Genomic DNA, 16,218 nt, shown 5'->3' with positions numbered 1-16,218 from the left:
AGGAAACTAGATCTATGTATATATATTTATATGTTAATTATTAACATAGCAGACGGACATTGGACCTCCACTCAAGTACTACCTCAATGCAAGAACACTTGTTCTAATAACCTGGCATTCTGTGATTCTCACCTTCCTGACATGATCACTGAAGACAATATGGGTGCATAAGAAAATGTGATAAAGAAAGCTGATGGTGCCTTGCTATCAAAAGATATAGCACTGGGGTCTTCAAGGCTTGAAGATAAATAAGTGGCCATCTAGCTAAGAAGCAACAAAGCTCACATGGAAGAAGCACACCAGCCTGTGTGACCATGAAGTATTTATGGGTCAGGTATCAGGCATCAAAGATCCAGAACAAAAATTCATATCGATATGAATGTAGGGGAATGTGGAGTAGCAACACTAAGCCCATCTGTTGGCTCTGGCTTTGTTCTCATAGTAAAGTTGATGCTTGTGTTCTTTTCAGTTGTTTCAAATTAAAACCAGGGGTATAAACTAAAAATGAGGTGGTTTGCATACAGGCTATTTAGCATGCTCATTCTTAAATTCAAATAGGCATCAATTTCTGAAGGGGCATGTTCCCTTAATGATGGAAACCTTTTTGAGGTTATATGTCAAATATAGTACTACCCACAATATATTATTTCTGATTGGTTTACGTGGCTAGGACATGTTTCCAACATTGAACTTAATGTCTTTGAACAGCAGCCCCACTTTTCTCATATAAAGTGAAATTGCTTATCCTGATTTGCTACCCTACTACCTTCTGTAGGGACCACTGCCATTGAAATGACACCCCTGGTCTCTTTTGGCTTTTATGCCATGTAGGTTTTGATGGATCTAACTGGTCAGTTTGGCTTCAAAGCGACTAAAATGATATTTCATCTCTGTCACTTGATAGACTGACCTCTCCCTTTACAATACTGACCTCTCGCTAACCTCAGTTGAGGGCACCTTAGTTGTTCCATCACGCTTTGAATTAAAAAGAGCAGTTTGCTATTTAGTCACAGCATGAAGGAAGTTTGCCCTCTAGTGACGACTGTTTATATTGTTCTGCAAGCATTTGGTTCAAGCAGTTAAATTCATGAGTAAATCTATACATGAGAAAGAGCTACATCTCAGTTTCACAAAATATGAATATACGAAATGTGAATATACTTTTCATAGTAGTGTTTTGTATAGAAATTCTTTTTTTATTTAAATTTTTAATCCATTTTATTTCAGTCCTTGGTGACCATTTCTGCGAGCTATAGGCTACCTAGAATGTAGATTTTATCTTTTCAGGGTACACAGCATTCTTCACAGATCACATCAGAATGATGTGATTTGGAAACCCCACTAAGGAAACTAGACTTTACCTTAAATAGACCCATTGCACATTAAAGAAACAGAAATACTCCTTTGAACTTAAAGCTGAATCACTCTAGTGCGAGAAGATGCTTAGGAGCGCTCTATCAAGGCTGTGGATTTGGAAGTCAATGGACCTCACTTCAGATCATTTGCTTTTGAGGTGTCCCAAGCATTGGCCACTTAAGAGTACAACATACTTCATATTTTCATACTTTCTTTGCTTTTTGTGATATGGCTCAGCTCTGCGGACATAGTTTTGCCTTAGTGAGTTAGTGCTATTGAAAAGTTTGCCTTGTATCTAACCGCCATTGCTTTCATAAACTGTTCAGTTACTTATACTGGGCTGCCTTTGCTGGAATGGATGGAGCCTTTCTTGCAGTAGGGTAGGGACAAGGGGGGCCTGCCTTGCCTGGGAATAGGACAGACAGGGTTTTCCGTGTCAGGTTACATGGTTGACAAGGATCTTCCTTGCTGGGGGTGACAGGAGCCTATCTTACCAGGGGATAGGGAAGCCTGGGGCCTTTCTTATCATTGCTTTCTCTTTTTTTAACATTTTTATTAGGGGTTCATACAACTCTTATCACAATCCATCCATACATCAATTGTGTAAAGCACATCTGTACCTTCATTGCCCTAATCATTCTCAAAACATTTGCTCTCCACTTAGGCCCTTGGCATCAGGTCCTCTATTTTTCCCCTCCCTCCCCACTTTCCCCTCCCTCATGAGCCCTTGATAATTCATAAATTATTATTTTGTCATATCTTTCCCTGTGTGATGTCTCCCTTCACCCCATTGTCTGTTGTCCGTCTCCCAGTGAGGAGGTCTCATGTAGATCCCTGTAATCGATTTCTAGAAATTATTTCAATAATAAACAGTTCTAGAAAAGAAATGCTTTAAGCGTGGACTCTGGGTGTGTGTGAGAGAGAGCGTGTGTGTGTGTGTGTGTAATAAAATGTTATTTCCATCTTATAAAAGGAGGGAGTGGCAGATTGAATGGACAGATAGAAATATATATATATATGTATATATATATATGCCAAAATTTCAAGGTGGAAACAGAAGAGGACATAGAACCAGGTATCTTATTGATGATGTAAGATGAATTGAAGCTGAAAGATGTGAGCCTGTCTTTTATTAACTATTCAAAGAAACGTGACTGTGTAGCTCATAGTAAAATATGTTAACAATGACAAGAGTGGGTTTTCCAGAGCACTTAATTGTGCTCATGTGGAACCATCACACAGACCAAGAGGGAGTGAGTATTTAAAATCAGGAGAGGTAGATGTATATGGGCTTCGTCCATTCATCATTCAATACGTATGCTGAGCAAATGAGCCAAGAAGGTGGACTGCATGTGGAAGGACATGGTGCCAGGATTGACATTATTAACAGTGTGTCACATGCACATGGCACAGCGTTGCCCGTGTGAAGATAACCCGAGGCCCCTGTGATGAAGAGCAACGACTACAGCTGTCAGCATGTTCACATCTAGACCAAGAAGTGACACAGGGTAAACAGAGAAGACTGGCGATGTCACAGACTTCATTTTACTGAAATCCACAATAGATGCCTGTGGAAGTGATGAGCAGGAATTCAAGCAAAACCGAAAGACACCCCCTAAAGTGTTAAAAAAAAAAAAAAAGCAGTTGTCACTTTAAGGACTAAGGTGTGTCTGACCTAATCCATGGTATTTCAAACACCACAGATGCCTGTGAAAACTGGACACTGGTTAAAGAAGACAGATGTAAAATGATGCACTTGAATTATGGTTTCGGTAAAGAGTACTGAATACATCTACCAGAAAAACAAATTTTTCTGTGAAGAAGTCCAGCCATGACGCTCTATAGAAGCAAGACTTGCGAGATGTTGTCTCATGTGCTTTGGGCACGTTCCTGGTGGACCGGTCAGTCAGGGAAGAAGGATCCCATGCTTCGTAAAGGAGAGCGTCAGCAAGATGGATGGACACCCTCTCTGTAACAATGGATTAAAACATAGCTGCCACTGTGAAGATGGCGCACGACTTGGCAGTGTTTTGTTCTGTCGTGCAGAGTCACCATGAGGAAAACATGACAAAGGCATGTGACATGTTTATCCCCAGGAGATTTGAATCCACTGTCAGTCATCTCACTCACTACGTTGTTTTAAAAACAATGGTATGTATTCAATGTGTATAACAGGGTTCAGCAAGCTGTGGCTCTCAGGCCATATGTGCTTCTTTCTGAACATGTATGTAGCTCTGAAGCAAACTGAAAATTTTAAGGATCTTATTTAGATAACAGTGATTTCATTTGTTTATAAAATATATATTTATGGCTCTAGAATAATTTTAAATTGTTGTGAGAGACAGAATTGGCTCTTACATCTCAAAAGTTTACTAAACCATGGCCTATAAGATAAACTATAAACTTTACCTATCAGGTAAAGTACAACATATGAATAAATCTTTTCACACTTGGGCCTAAGCAGTATTTTAAAGCTTTTTCTCTGCTCTTTCTTTTAAAACTATGGGATTACAGTTGCATCAAATTGCACGTAACTAATCAAAAGTTAGATTACTTGTTCAATAAAACTTCCTTTTCATAGGGCCGCTATATAAGCACCCGGTAGGTTCCAGTGGAACTTCACCATAGGGTTTATAATGCTGCAAATCGCTACAGAACAGTCTGCTGCATCTTTCTCTAGGAACTGTTGAGCTCTAGCTGCCAGCATTTCAGTTTGCAGCCCAGCACCCTGCCACTCACTGCCAGGACTTCTGCACTTATTTAGAGGGACCATGTCCATTCATAGGAAATGTCTTACTTGATGATCCCTTTTACCTCTCTAGTTTCTAACATCCATCACAATGGCAATGGAGGACTCACAGACATGATTCGTGATTAGAGGGTTTATTAAAGGGAGTTAACAAGTTACTTTGGCAGTGAGAATTGCTCAGGGACATTTATCAGGACATGTTACAAAGTTCTGTCAAGTCTGCTAATAATCCCCCAAAACGAACAAACAAACAAACAAAAACATACCATTTTTGCTATAAGCCTCAACCGGAAAACACCCTACTTACCAGTGGGTCAGTAAGTCCAACTTCTCCAATTAAATGCCCAGAGGCATCTCACTGTACAAGCCAGCCTCTTGCACAAAAGCCCTCAACTTCACGTCCTCCATGGGCTTGAAGTCCATCACTCTAGTCCACTGCTCTGACTCCTGGTTCATCTGCTGCTCCCCTGATGTGTGGGCTGTGTGCTGGATCCAGGTTCACTGCACAGGGGTCTCAGGTCCAGAGGACATGCTCCACTCCTGGCTCTTTCAGGGAATGAGAACCAGCCCTCACCACTCCTCCTTGGAGGGTTCATTTTATACAAGCATGCTGGCATTTCCAGGGAATCCTGTCCATAATTATCACAGGTGGATCCATACAGGGAAAGGCCCCTGGATGGGAAGTGGAGACATTGGCTAGGACAGTGACATTCAATGACTCAGTGCCCCTCCATCATGGTTGATGCTTTTTCACATGCTGAAACTGCTGTCAGAAGATCGCTCTTCCCTTTGGCTTTTCCTGCTTTAGAAACTTGACCAAAGATAATTTCTTCCTCGGTCATTTTAAATATTCCTTTCTCTCCGAATCATTCTCTGATTGTTTTGTTCATTTGTTTCTCACTTGTACCTTGAACATTCTTCTATATCATCATTTAATAAAGTAAGCTATGTTTTTTAGGCTCTCCTTAAAGTCTGTCTGTATGCCTATGATCTAAAACTTAGTTGAGAGACAGAGAGAGAAAGATAAATGTTGATTTAATAAAGAAAATACCCTCCATTGTGTTTCCCAGTGGAAAGGATGAACAAATTCCGAGGTTAATTTGGAGACCTTGGCGGCATTGTAGTTATGCATCGGGCTTTACACTCAGGGTAGCGGTTCAAAACCATCAGCCACTCCTGAGAGGCTTTGTACTGCCTTAAAGAGCTACAGTCCCCAGAAACGCTGCCATGTCGGGTGACTCGGTGGCAGTGAGTTTGTTTTTGGTTTGAGAGGTGCTCTTTGTTAAGGACTCCGTTACTAACGGAGAAGTTAGAGGCTCACATATACCCAGAGTTTTCCATCCACGTTATCAGGCCTTCTCTACTTTCAGAAGGTAGCTCTTCCCCAATTGTATTTTGTATGCCAGTCAATCTGAAGGCTTCATTGCATAGTAGCCCTGTAGCCACCCATCAGAGCCCTGGTGGAAATAGTGGTTACGCGTTAGGTTCAAATCCCCATGGTTGGCAGTTCAAAACCACCAGCAGCTCCAGGGGAGAAAGAATTGGCTTTTTACTACCATCATCAGTTTGAAAGGGGTCACTGTTCGTCATCATAGACTAGATGGCAGTGAGTTTTGTCTTGTTGGGTATGGCCACCATTGTTCTCCTGCTATCCATCACGTGTCCAGTGTCTAATCCCTGAGAACTGGACGATGTTTTCCTTCTTCCAGTCTGCTCTCAGTCTGGAAGCTCGGATGAGACCATTGGTGACCTCGATGGTGTTTGAAAGACTGTGGTATTAATGCCGGCATCGCAGCTATATGCAAACGACCGCAGTATAATAAACTGACAGACGCACCAACTAGTGCCACATAATTTAAGAAATGTGAACTTGAGTATTTATTAGTCAATTTAAAAACTTAAAAGTAAAGGACCTCCAGGGAGCTGGAACTCTGAACTTTTCTATTCGACTGAGACAGGCTGGGTGATTTAAATTCTAATAGGGGAGATAGTTAATCCTTTATTTATAAAATAAATATGAGTTGTGATGAATTCCCCAAAAGAAACAAATAGAGTGCTAGGAGGAAATTGAGAGATGGTGGATCAAATTTGAATAGAACATCTCTAAAGTGTTAAGTAAACTGGATCTTGTAGGAGAAGAAAGAACCAAACACATTAAAAAAGAGAAGAACATAGTGGTGGATAGAAACTGTCTGAGACTTAAAATAGCATGACCTATTTGTGGGGACTGGAAGGGAAGCAGAAGTTGAAGCCCTGTGGACAGGTGATATGCCGCGAGGTGAATACGACATCAACTTGTAGCTACGACACGCTCTGAAGGACAAGGTTGGACTGGGATGGCAATCTATTTCAGTGCTGACTCTAAGGCTGAAGCGCCTTCCGTTTGCTTATCTGTGTGGTCTGAAGCAGAAGGGAACAAGATGAGGAAGCAGCGAAGGTCGTTAGGAGGTGGTTCCAGTAGCCTGATGGGAAGTGGTGGTGGCTTGGGCTCGATGACGAAGGGCAGAGGGAGCAGAATGACACAATGCTGGGGATGAGTCGGCCACGAAGGAAGGTGAGGGAGAAAGAAGAATCGCATTTGACTCCTGAGCGCTGGACACTTTTACTGATACGGGAAAAGTTTAAGGGAGGCACCCATTTCACATAATATTTTCCGCACCTCTGTGAGGGGAGGGTTTGGGGTATTCATATTTAAGTATGTCAAAGTGGATGAGAAAACTCCATCAACTCCCCCCCAGGCCCTTCCATTCATACATGGAAGAATCAAAATCAATTTGTTTCTGAAGTTATTGCCTAAACGGGGCACATTTTAAATACTGATGTTCCTATTTCCCACGAAGATTTTGGTTATCTGGCCCAGCTGCTGCCTAAAGTCTGTATTCAAACGTAGGCATGCAGAACTAGTCTTTTAGAGCGACTGTGTGTTTTCAGAATTTCCACAAGAGGGAGCCAGCACAATAAGTTTTTGTTGTTCATTTATTTGTTCAACTTTTCTCTGTCCTCTTAGGATTTATAAGCTATGGTGAAGTTAATCTGTTTATCACCCACAGAGGATTAAGCCTTAACAAAAGTAATCATATTATATTTGAGAAAATAGTAAGAATATTTTGCACAAGAGCCGGGAGGCTTGATCAAAATCTTTGGAAGGAGAGAATGGTAGTGGGAGGGAAAAAATAGGAGCTCTTCCTATTTGCAAAACTGGAAGTAAAGTATGAATCCCAACTGGTAGAGGAGGGATCTAAAAACCATTTCAGCAAGCACGGGTGTTCTCTAAACATTAATGGAAATCAGTTATTACTCCAATATGTATAATATTACACTGGTTCTGTTACATTCACTATACTATCTTTTTTTAAAATTGTAGCTGCACCTTTAATGCATTTTTTAAGTTCAGAGGTAGCCTTGTAAATATACCAATGCCAAGTGCTATGGAGTCAATTCTGACTCAAAATGACTCTATGGAACACATTAAAACTACTCACAAGTGTTTCTGGGGCTGTAGATCTTTAAAGAAGGAGACAGCCTCATTGGTCTCCCACGGAGCAGTTGGTAGGCTTGAACTTCTAACCTTGAGGTTAGCAGCCCACCACAACACCAGAGATCCACTTGTGAGTACGGGTTCCCAAATTCATCACTGTGTGTTGGGCATGTAAAGTGCTCATCACAAGGTGGCCCCACAGGAGTAAGATGATGTTGTCTGCTCCTGTAAAGATCCACATTTTTAGAAATCCCATGTGGGGTCCCTAGGGGTCGATTGATTTAATGACAGTGAGTTTGACTTGGGTTTATAAGATTATGTGTTCCAAGCCAACTACCATCAAGTTGATACTGACTGTGGAGATGCAATAGGACAGAATAGGACTGTCCCATAGTGTTTCCAAGACTGTAAGTCTTCATGGAAGCAGAGTGTCGCTTCTTCCTGCTGAGTCACTGGTAGGTTCTAGTTATCCACCATAATTGTTTTCTGTACTTCATTGTGCAAATTCTGAACTTGTACATTAATCAAGAGGCAGTTGTGGGAATAGAACAAAGGAACACTGCATGATTTGAAATCAGGAAAGCTGTGTGTCAGGGTTGTAACCTCTCATGCAAACTCAAGGTTGTGTTGATTGAACATAGTTATTCAATGCATATTCTGAGAAAATCATCAGAGAAGATGGATTATATGAAGAAGAGTGTGGCATCAGGACTTCACGAAGGCTTATTAACAACCTGAGGTATACAGAGGACACAACCTTCTGTGCTAAAAGTGAGGAGGGATTGAAGCATTTGCTGATCAAGCACTTGCTGATCAAGGATGATAGCCATAGTATGGCTTACAACTCAATGTAAAAAAGACCCAAATCCTCACAACCAGGCCCATAGGTACATCATAATAAATGGAGAAAAGGTTGAAGCTGAAGATTTTGTCTTACTTGGATCCACAATCAGTACTCATGGAAGCAGCAGTCAAGAGATCAAATGACATATTGCATTAGGTAAATCTGCTGCACAAGATCTCTTTTCTAGTGTTGAAAAAGAAGGCTGTTTCTTTAAGGACTATCTGCGCCTGACTTAAGCCACGGTATTCTCCATTGCGTCATATACATGGGAAAGTTGGTCATTGCAGAAGGAAGACTGTAGAAGGTTAGATGCATTGGAATGGTGGTGCTGGAGAGGAATATTGTAAGTGCCACAGATGCTGAAAGGACAAACAGATCTGTGTGGGAAGACGGAAGGCCAGAATGCACCTGAGAGGCATGCGCACATGTCAGGAGAGACCAGTCCCTGGAGAAGGACATCACGTTTGGTAAAATGGAGGGGCAGTGAAAAAGAGGAAGGGCCTCAAGGAGATGGACGGACACAGTGACTGCAGCAGTGGACTCAGCATAGGAACAACTCTGAGTGTTTCATTCTGTTGTGCATACGGTTTCTATGGGACAGAGCTGACTTGATGGCATGTACCAGCAGCACATGGGAAGTATTAGAGGAATTTGGAAGCTATGTTGGGTAAACATCTTCTATTTACTAAATAATGTGCACAAATATAACAATAAAAAAGTAACAATAAAAAATAATAGCAAGTATTGTGTGTTATTTCCTATGCTAAGCACATATCTGTAAAGTTTTCTTTAGCCATTTCTATAACATTTCCAATATCAGTTCCAGATACAGTGCAAAGCAGGGCAGCCTGAGGGTACCGCTTTCCCTGCTGAATGATGAAGCGCAGTGGAACAACTAAATGGCAGCAGAGGGAAGGTGTGAGTGATGAAGGCATCACCCAACGTAGAGTCTGGAACGTGTCAGTAGATGAGCCTTCCCAGTGAAGCTTGTGTTTCTAATTTGGGACCGCCTGCCCCAGGGAGTGTGGACACATAAGGTGATGCACTGGGAGTTCTGAGAGTCCTTCTGTTGCATTTGGAGGAGATAAAATAGCAACACCACCTTGTGAACTGGCACTGTGCCACCCCAACAGATGGCCCTTAGCCCAGCCTGTCGGGAATCGGCCTTTTGTTTTATACCTGAAAATAAACATGTTGGTGCTCCAAATTCTCAAACTGCATTTGGTGGAAAACTTCAAGGGTTAGGGACTAAGCCTCTGAAAACCACATCTCACAAAATCTACGGAAGACCTATATTCAGCCAGAAAAAATATATATTCAATCTCTCTTGATATTTTTGCATTCAGAATACACGATAAAAATTTACTGGTTCAGTATTAAGTTCAGGGGTCTGAATTTTGGCCGCAATTTCAGATAATTTGGGAAATTAAAAATATCTCAGATATTTAGGCTATGCTGGACCATAATTTAGCCAAACTTACTAGGGTTGAAATGCAGGTACCAGCAATCACTTAAGCCCCACTTTCCCAGATGATTCCAAAGAGCAAGCAAAATCAGCAAAATTTTCTTATGGAATCACCTTGGGATTTTGCTAAAATGAAAATTGTGATTTAGTATATCTAGGGTGGAGCCACAGATTTTTTTTAAACCTTCCAGGAGATGGCAATATTTCTGGTTCCTTACTTTGAGTAGGAGCTCTGTGGGTTATGTGTTGGCCTGCTGACTGTCCAAGGTCTGAGGTTCAAAATCGCCAGCCACTCCTGGGGAGAAAGATGGGCTTTCTACTCCCATAAAGTGCTAACCTCTCAGAAACGCACAGGGGCTGTTCTACCCTGTCCTGTGGGGTCACTATGAGGCAGCATTGACTCAGTGGCAGTGAGTTTGGTTTTTCATTTTGGTTTGTTTTTGGGCGGAGGGGTTTTTCCCTGAGTACCAAAATTATCAGCCAACATAGTGAATTTTCTCTCCATGGTAGACATGATTTTTCATTTGCACTAGCAATGCATGAATGATCTGATTTCTCCACAGCCTCACTTACGTTTGTAATTGTCTATCTTTATGATGACAGTAATCTTATTTTGTGGTTGTTGTTAAGTACCATCTAGTGGGTAACTATTCATAGTGACCTTATATTCAACCAAAGAACTGCCCCATCGTTGATATCTTCACAATCCTCCGTATGTTCCAGCCCACTGCAGTGGTCCCTAGTCAGTTCATCCCTTTGAGGCTCATCCTCCTTTGGGCTGACCCTCTATGTTACCAAGCCTGAGACCTTCCTCCAGGCACTAGGCTTTCCTGATAGCAGGTCCAAAGTACATGAGAGGAAGTCTCACCATTCTTGCTACTAAGGGACATTCTGATTGAACTTTCTCCTAGACAAATTTGTTTGTTTTTTTTCTCTCACAATCCATGGTATATTCAATGTTCTTTATCAACTTTATAATTCAAAAGCATCAATCCTTCATGTTTCTCTATTCAGTACCCATCTGTGTGCATGCATGTGAGGGGTCAATAATGCCCAGGCTTGTGTCAGGTGCCCCTCAGGCATCACAATGCTTTGGGAGAGCATCCTCTGCTATACTAATGGGCAGGAATAAGTTGAGATTAAGACCAGACTGTAGTAGATTATTTTAATGAAGGAATACCTCTTGTCTCCTAGAGCCCACCTTAGTGGAAGATGTGAACCAAGCCACTTTTTTTTCCTTGAAGGCATCTTTGAGTTGACCTGGTAGAGGATATGGCTTAGTACACCATCATTTGTAGGGTGTATGTGCTGGTTCTCACACACATCCATTTACCTAGAAAGCCATACCCCTATTTCCTGGCTGAGCTTTGGTAGAAGCAAGATGATTTGTTGGGTCTTTTGGACATTTTTTATTTCTACCTCTGGGCTCTTAGGTCTGGGACTGAGCAGCACCATCATCCCATGACCCATTTCCCAGGTTTCTGCGGGATGTTACAGTGACTTGCAGGACCCAGGAGGGTAATAATATTCTCAGCGAGGAGTGCAGCGAGAAATGGAGCAGAACAGCATCTGGGGAGACTTGGACGTATTTCACCTCTAATTCTTTGTGACTGGTATGGAATTAATTCTTCTAAAATGATTACTCACAGAACTTGAGATGAATGGCTTCTGAGTGAAGCTTACAATGGAGTAGCATGCCCCTTGGGCATTTGCTAGCAACTTTGAAAGAACTTTGTAACATTTCCCAACAGAACAACTAGATTTTAGGGTTCCGGCCTGAATTGGAACTTGTTAACTTCCATAATTGACAGTATGATGGTAAGCAATGTCAATTCTGTGTGGCCATTGCAAGGAATTATAAAATCTAGCATTGAAAGGAGAAAATGCAGTGTGAGATGGAAAACAAGTATCTCCCATTCGTTGTCAGTCTGTACCAGCTTGGGACTTGATGATGCTCCTGGCGCTTGGCAGGTAGTGTTTCTTTTCAGGTTCAAAGATGAGCTGCAGCAATGGAAGAGCAGGATGCTTTAGCTCAAGAGGTTCCTGCAAAGGATGCTTGGAAAATCAAAACTTTGCATGAAGCTAGGGAAGAGGAAGGAACAGGAAGAGAAAGCAGAGATAAAACGTGAAAATTCTGATGGCCTGGATCCCAAAAGGAGTACCCGTGAGGGGGCGTGAGAGCTCATCTCATGGAGATGAGAATAGAGATTCACTGTATGAAAGAGAAGACTCTAGAGACAGGTGAGGAGGATGCTGCCTTGGCTAGAACCCCACCACCACCCCCCATAAAGTGACCTGGAAAGAAACAGTTATCACTGGAAGGAGAAAGGTATCAGTGTTCTCATTCAGCGTGCTACAGGGAAAGAAGAGAACATGAAGGTCCGAAACATCATCAAGAAGAAAAAGGTAAGACTCGCTTGGAGCGGAAGAGAACTCTTTGGGGCTCCTGGAGCCCGATGCATGATCATCCCCAAACCTGCCAATCAAATGTTGAAGAGGCTGAAGGTTAGACTTCATGGATATGGAGATGCAACAGTTCAGGGACTAAAGTGCAACAGTGGGTAAGGATTGGAAGATTTAAGCAGATATTCTCTGAAGCAGTTGCCTCTTCCAACCTGAACATAGTGTTGGCTTCAGGAGTGGGGTTCTTTACCATGGCTCCCAACTCATAGAAGCCCTTTGTTTGTTCGAGACAGAAGTACAAAGGGATGGGAAGCAAAATATTGGAGCCCTAGAAAGGTTATTTTAATTACTGTTACTTCTAATGTATGATATGCTGCAGCTGAGAGGAGGAAACGCTGCTTCTGGACTGGCCTGGAGGAAAGAAAGCGTCTGGTTGATTAAGTTTAAAAGGAAGCCAGTGCCTTCTGGAACCATCCTGCCAGCTTCCAGGGCATCAGTACATAAATTGGTAGTGTCCTGGGGTAGAGAAGTAAAGAGATGGACAACACATTTCAAAGAGCAGCTAAAGAAAGCAAAGTATTATAATGAAATGTGCAGAGACCTAGTGCAAGAAAACCAAAAAGGAAGAATGCACTCAGCATATCTGAGAAATGATAGAGATATTTATACTTTACCTGCCTGATCAATAAATCTATGATATTTCTCTTTTATGTAAAAATGAATTTCGTGAATAGAATATTGAATAAGATAGAGAAAACTGCTCAGAAAAAAAGTTTAGCCATTACAATACTACTTACAGAACTAAGTTCATTGAGTGAATTGATATTGACAGGCATATTCGATAGATAATGCTTAGGTATCACGGGGAAAAACATCTATACTTTTTGAGAACTATGAATGCTATTTTTTCCAAAAATGCTATTATTAAATACATAGATAAATGTTTTCTTTTAAAAATGTATTGTCTTTTAAAACATTTTTTAAAATAAACAATAATTAGTAGAATTCTTAAGTTTAATGTTGGGCTATATGATTATCCAAAGGATTAATTGACATCAAACATGTATTGCTGATCTTGGTAATAAAAAATAATTTAGGAAATCAGTTACATTTGGTCACCTTACAATCCAAATTTTAAAACTTTGTTATTTTTCCTAGACAAGACCCTGTGTTTGCTGCTGATTTTAAGCATCTTCATTGTCTTTTTCCACCGATATAGTCAATTTGAATTATGTTTTCCATCTGGAGACTTTCATGTGTATAGTAATCTTTGGTGTTGTTGAAAAAATATGTGTGATGAAGAGGTCATTGGTCTTGAACAATTCTATCATTCGATCTCCAGATTCGTGTCTGTCACCACAACCAAGTTTTCTAGCTACTGTTTCTTCTGTGTTTGTGTTCCAATGTTTGCATTCCAAACGCCAATAATTATCTGTGCATTTTGATTGCCTGTTTGATCCATTTCAGTCAGAAGATGTTGGTAGAACTCAATTTTTTTTCATCATTCGCTTTACTGATGGGCACATAAATTGGAAGAATAATTGTATTGATCCAATTTTCTTGAATGAGAATAGATATAATCCTATCACAGAATGCATTGCACTTCAAGATAGCTCTTGAAATGGCCTTGTTGACAATGAGGGCAGCTCCCTTCCGGGTTATATCATTCCAGGCATAGCAAACCATATGATTTACTGACTCAAAATAATACCAGTCCATTTCAGCTCACTGTCATCTTGGATATCAATCTTTATGTGTTCTGTTTCATTTTTGACTACTCCCAATTTTCTTAGATTCATACCTCGTACGTTCCGAGTTGCACTTCTTAGATCTTTGCAGCTATTTCTTCTCATTTGGAGTTGTGCCCCTTTGTCAATGAAGGTCCCAAAGGCTCGACTCTCTCTGAGTCCCTCTGGTCAGCTCTACACTCAAGGAAGCTCTTCCTTGGTCGTATTTTGAGCACCTTCTGACCTGACAAGTTTCTGCTTCTACTCATTAGGTTTTCGGTAAACGACAGTCTATCAGTGTTATTGCTAAGGTTCACTGTGTCTAATTCCTCAGAAGTGGGCAGTCTATCCCTTATTCGTAGTCTGTTCTTATTCTGGAAGCTCATCAGAAACCTGTTCACTTTGGTTGTCCCCAGTAATATTTGAAATATCAGTGACATAGATTTTAGTATCACAACAATAAACAAGCAACCACAATATGACAAACTGACAGACAAGCAGTAAATTAGCACACTCATGGACGTTGAATTTGACTTCTGCTCTTACCTTATAAGTAATACTGAATGAACAAAGGAAAGTTTGTCCTACAGTTTCTGACCCGAGGGACTCATCTTCTGCCACTATCTCTGACGACCTTCTCTTTCTATTCACTGGACCTTCAAAATATTTTCTCAGAGTCCCAGCCAATCATTTGTGGGGGTTATCAGATCAATATTAGGATGATCTTGTAATAGAAATTGATTGCACAACAATGGTAGTGGTGGTTTTTGAATAAATTGAAGGCATATTGGGTGATATTACTTCCCAGATTATGAAATAGGGCTAGGCCCTGTGATTTGAGGTCTACAACCAAGAAGTCTGGAAGTAACCCTGAAATAAGTTCCCAATACAATCAGTACTTAAGGGGCAGATGGTATTCATTCCTGTATGCAAAGTTGGTCAAAGGAAGAATGATAAAGTAAGAGATTAGTGGAAAGTCTAATTTTCTTGAACTCTCAATTCTATCCCTCTCGCTTTCATCTTTTCAATTATTTATATGATTCATTTTAAATATAAGCATGGTATTGTCCCATATAAAATATGGAAAAACATAAAAATGAAGAGAAAAATCAATAAAATTAGACTATATAAGATGCCTGAGAAATTAAAGCTGATATCTTAGGGCATACAGCCTCATCACCTTTCTGTGCACAATTATTATAAGCATATCCATATGCCCCTCTTTATTAATCTTACAGGATTTTTCCTAAGGATTATACCTGAATAAAGATTGTTTTTAAGGAATGGGTATGTGTCAATGACTATTATCAATAGGTAACTCCCTATTCCACACAAGGAAACAATCAATTCCTGTTTATATAGATAATAAATAAAGACATGTAATAAAAACCCATACTCTGGTCATTTTACTTTACTGTTCATCGGTAATTTGGTGTCCAAATTGGTATTTAAATCCACTATATCTACAATATTTTGATTTTGCTACCTGTCTGATGATGGCCAAGTGTTATAAATAAGGAGACTAAACGTTTGCCGACGGGACAAAAGTCAATTACAGAGTTTAGACTGTATTGACCTTCGTTTTGTGACAAAGGCGTTAATCAGTTCCTTGCTGAAATATTCTTTTGATACATTGCAAAATAGTCCCTAACAATAGCTCTACCTCTGCCCCCCAGTGCTGGCGATTGTCTTCAGAAGTCACCTCTCTTTCTCCTAGCTATAAAGGCTCTGTCCAATCTGGTAATACTTGTTCTTTCTAAATTTGCCCCTTTTAGTTTTTTCATGAGCGAAGCTATGATGTTTTGAAAGGATATAGACTTTATAATTAGCTCGGCGTCAAGCTCTCAACAGTTACTTGTTTGCTCTGTCATCTTGTCAATTATCTATTTTGGGGGAACTCTAATAATACCCACTTCACGGAATCCTTGTAAAGACTAACTGACGTACCTCGGCTGAAGTACATAGGAAGGTGCCCAGAACTAAGGAGCTGGATCAAGAAATTTCGCTTCCCTTTCATTTTGTGAGATCCACACTCCAGACAAACGATTATAAACTAACGCCATTGCTTTTCTGATGAATTTGAATGTGTGAGTCCGTCGGTGAGTGAGCCATAACCACCACCAACAATATCAGCTACTTGCTTTGGTGCAAGGGGGTCGTTCGAATTCACTGTGCTTCTGCTGCTGCTGCTTTGTA

The 16,218-nt window shown here is 40.7% G+C and overlaps 1 protein-coding gene across 1 annotated transcript in view; it reads left to right on the top strand.

The window, feature by feature from the left end:
- Window positions 1-16,218, top strand: part of ANO3 (anoctamin 3) — a 460,260-nt gene that overhangs the window by 93,656 nt on the left and 350,386 nt on the right. The window contains exon 2 of the mRNA XM_075548400.1: window positions 9,075-9,094. Within this exon, the coding sequence (XP_075404515.1) occupies window positions 9,075-9,094 (20 nt within the window). The remainder of the gene's footprint in view (window positions 1-9,074; window positions 9,095-16,218) is intronic.

Source organism: Tenrec ecaudatus, chromosome 4 (genome assembly GCF_050624435.1).
Source record: "Tenrec ecaudatus isolate mTenEca1 chromosome 4, mTenEca1.hap1, whole genome shotgun sequence".
In the NCBI taxonomy this organism is placed as follows: Eukaryota; Metazoa; Chordata; class Mammalia; order Afrosoricida; family Tenrecidae; genus Tenrec; species Tenrec ecaudatus.
The sequence above is the reverse complement of the archived record's forward strand: the minus strand, read 5'-3'. Positions and strand labels throughout refer to the sequence as shown.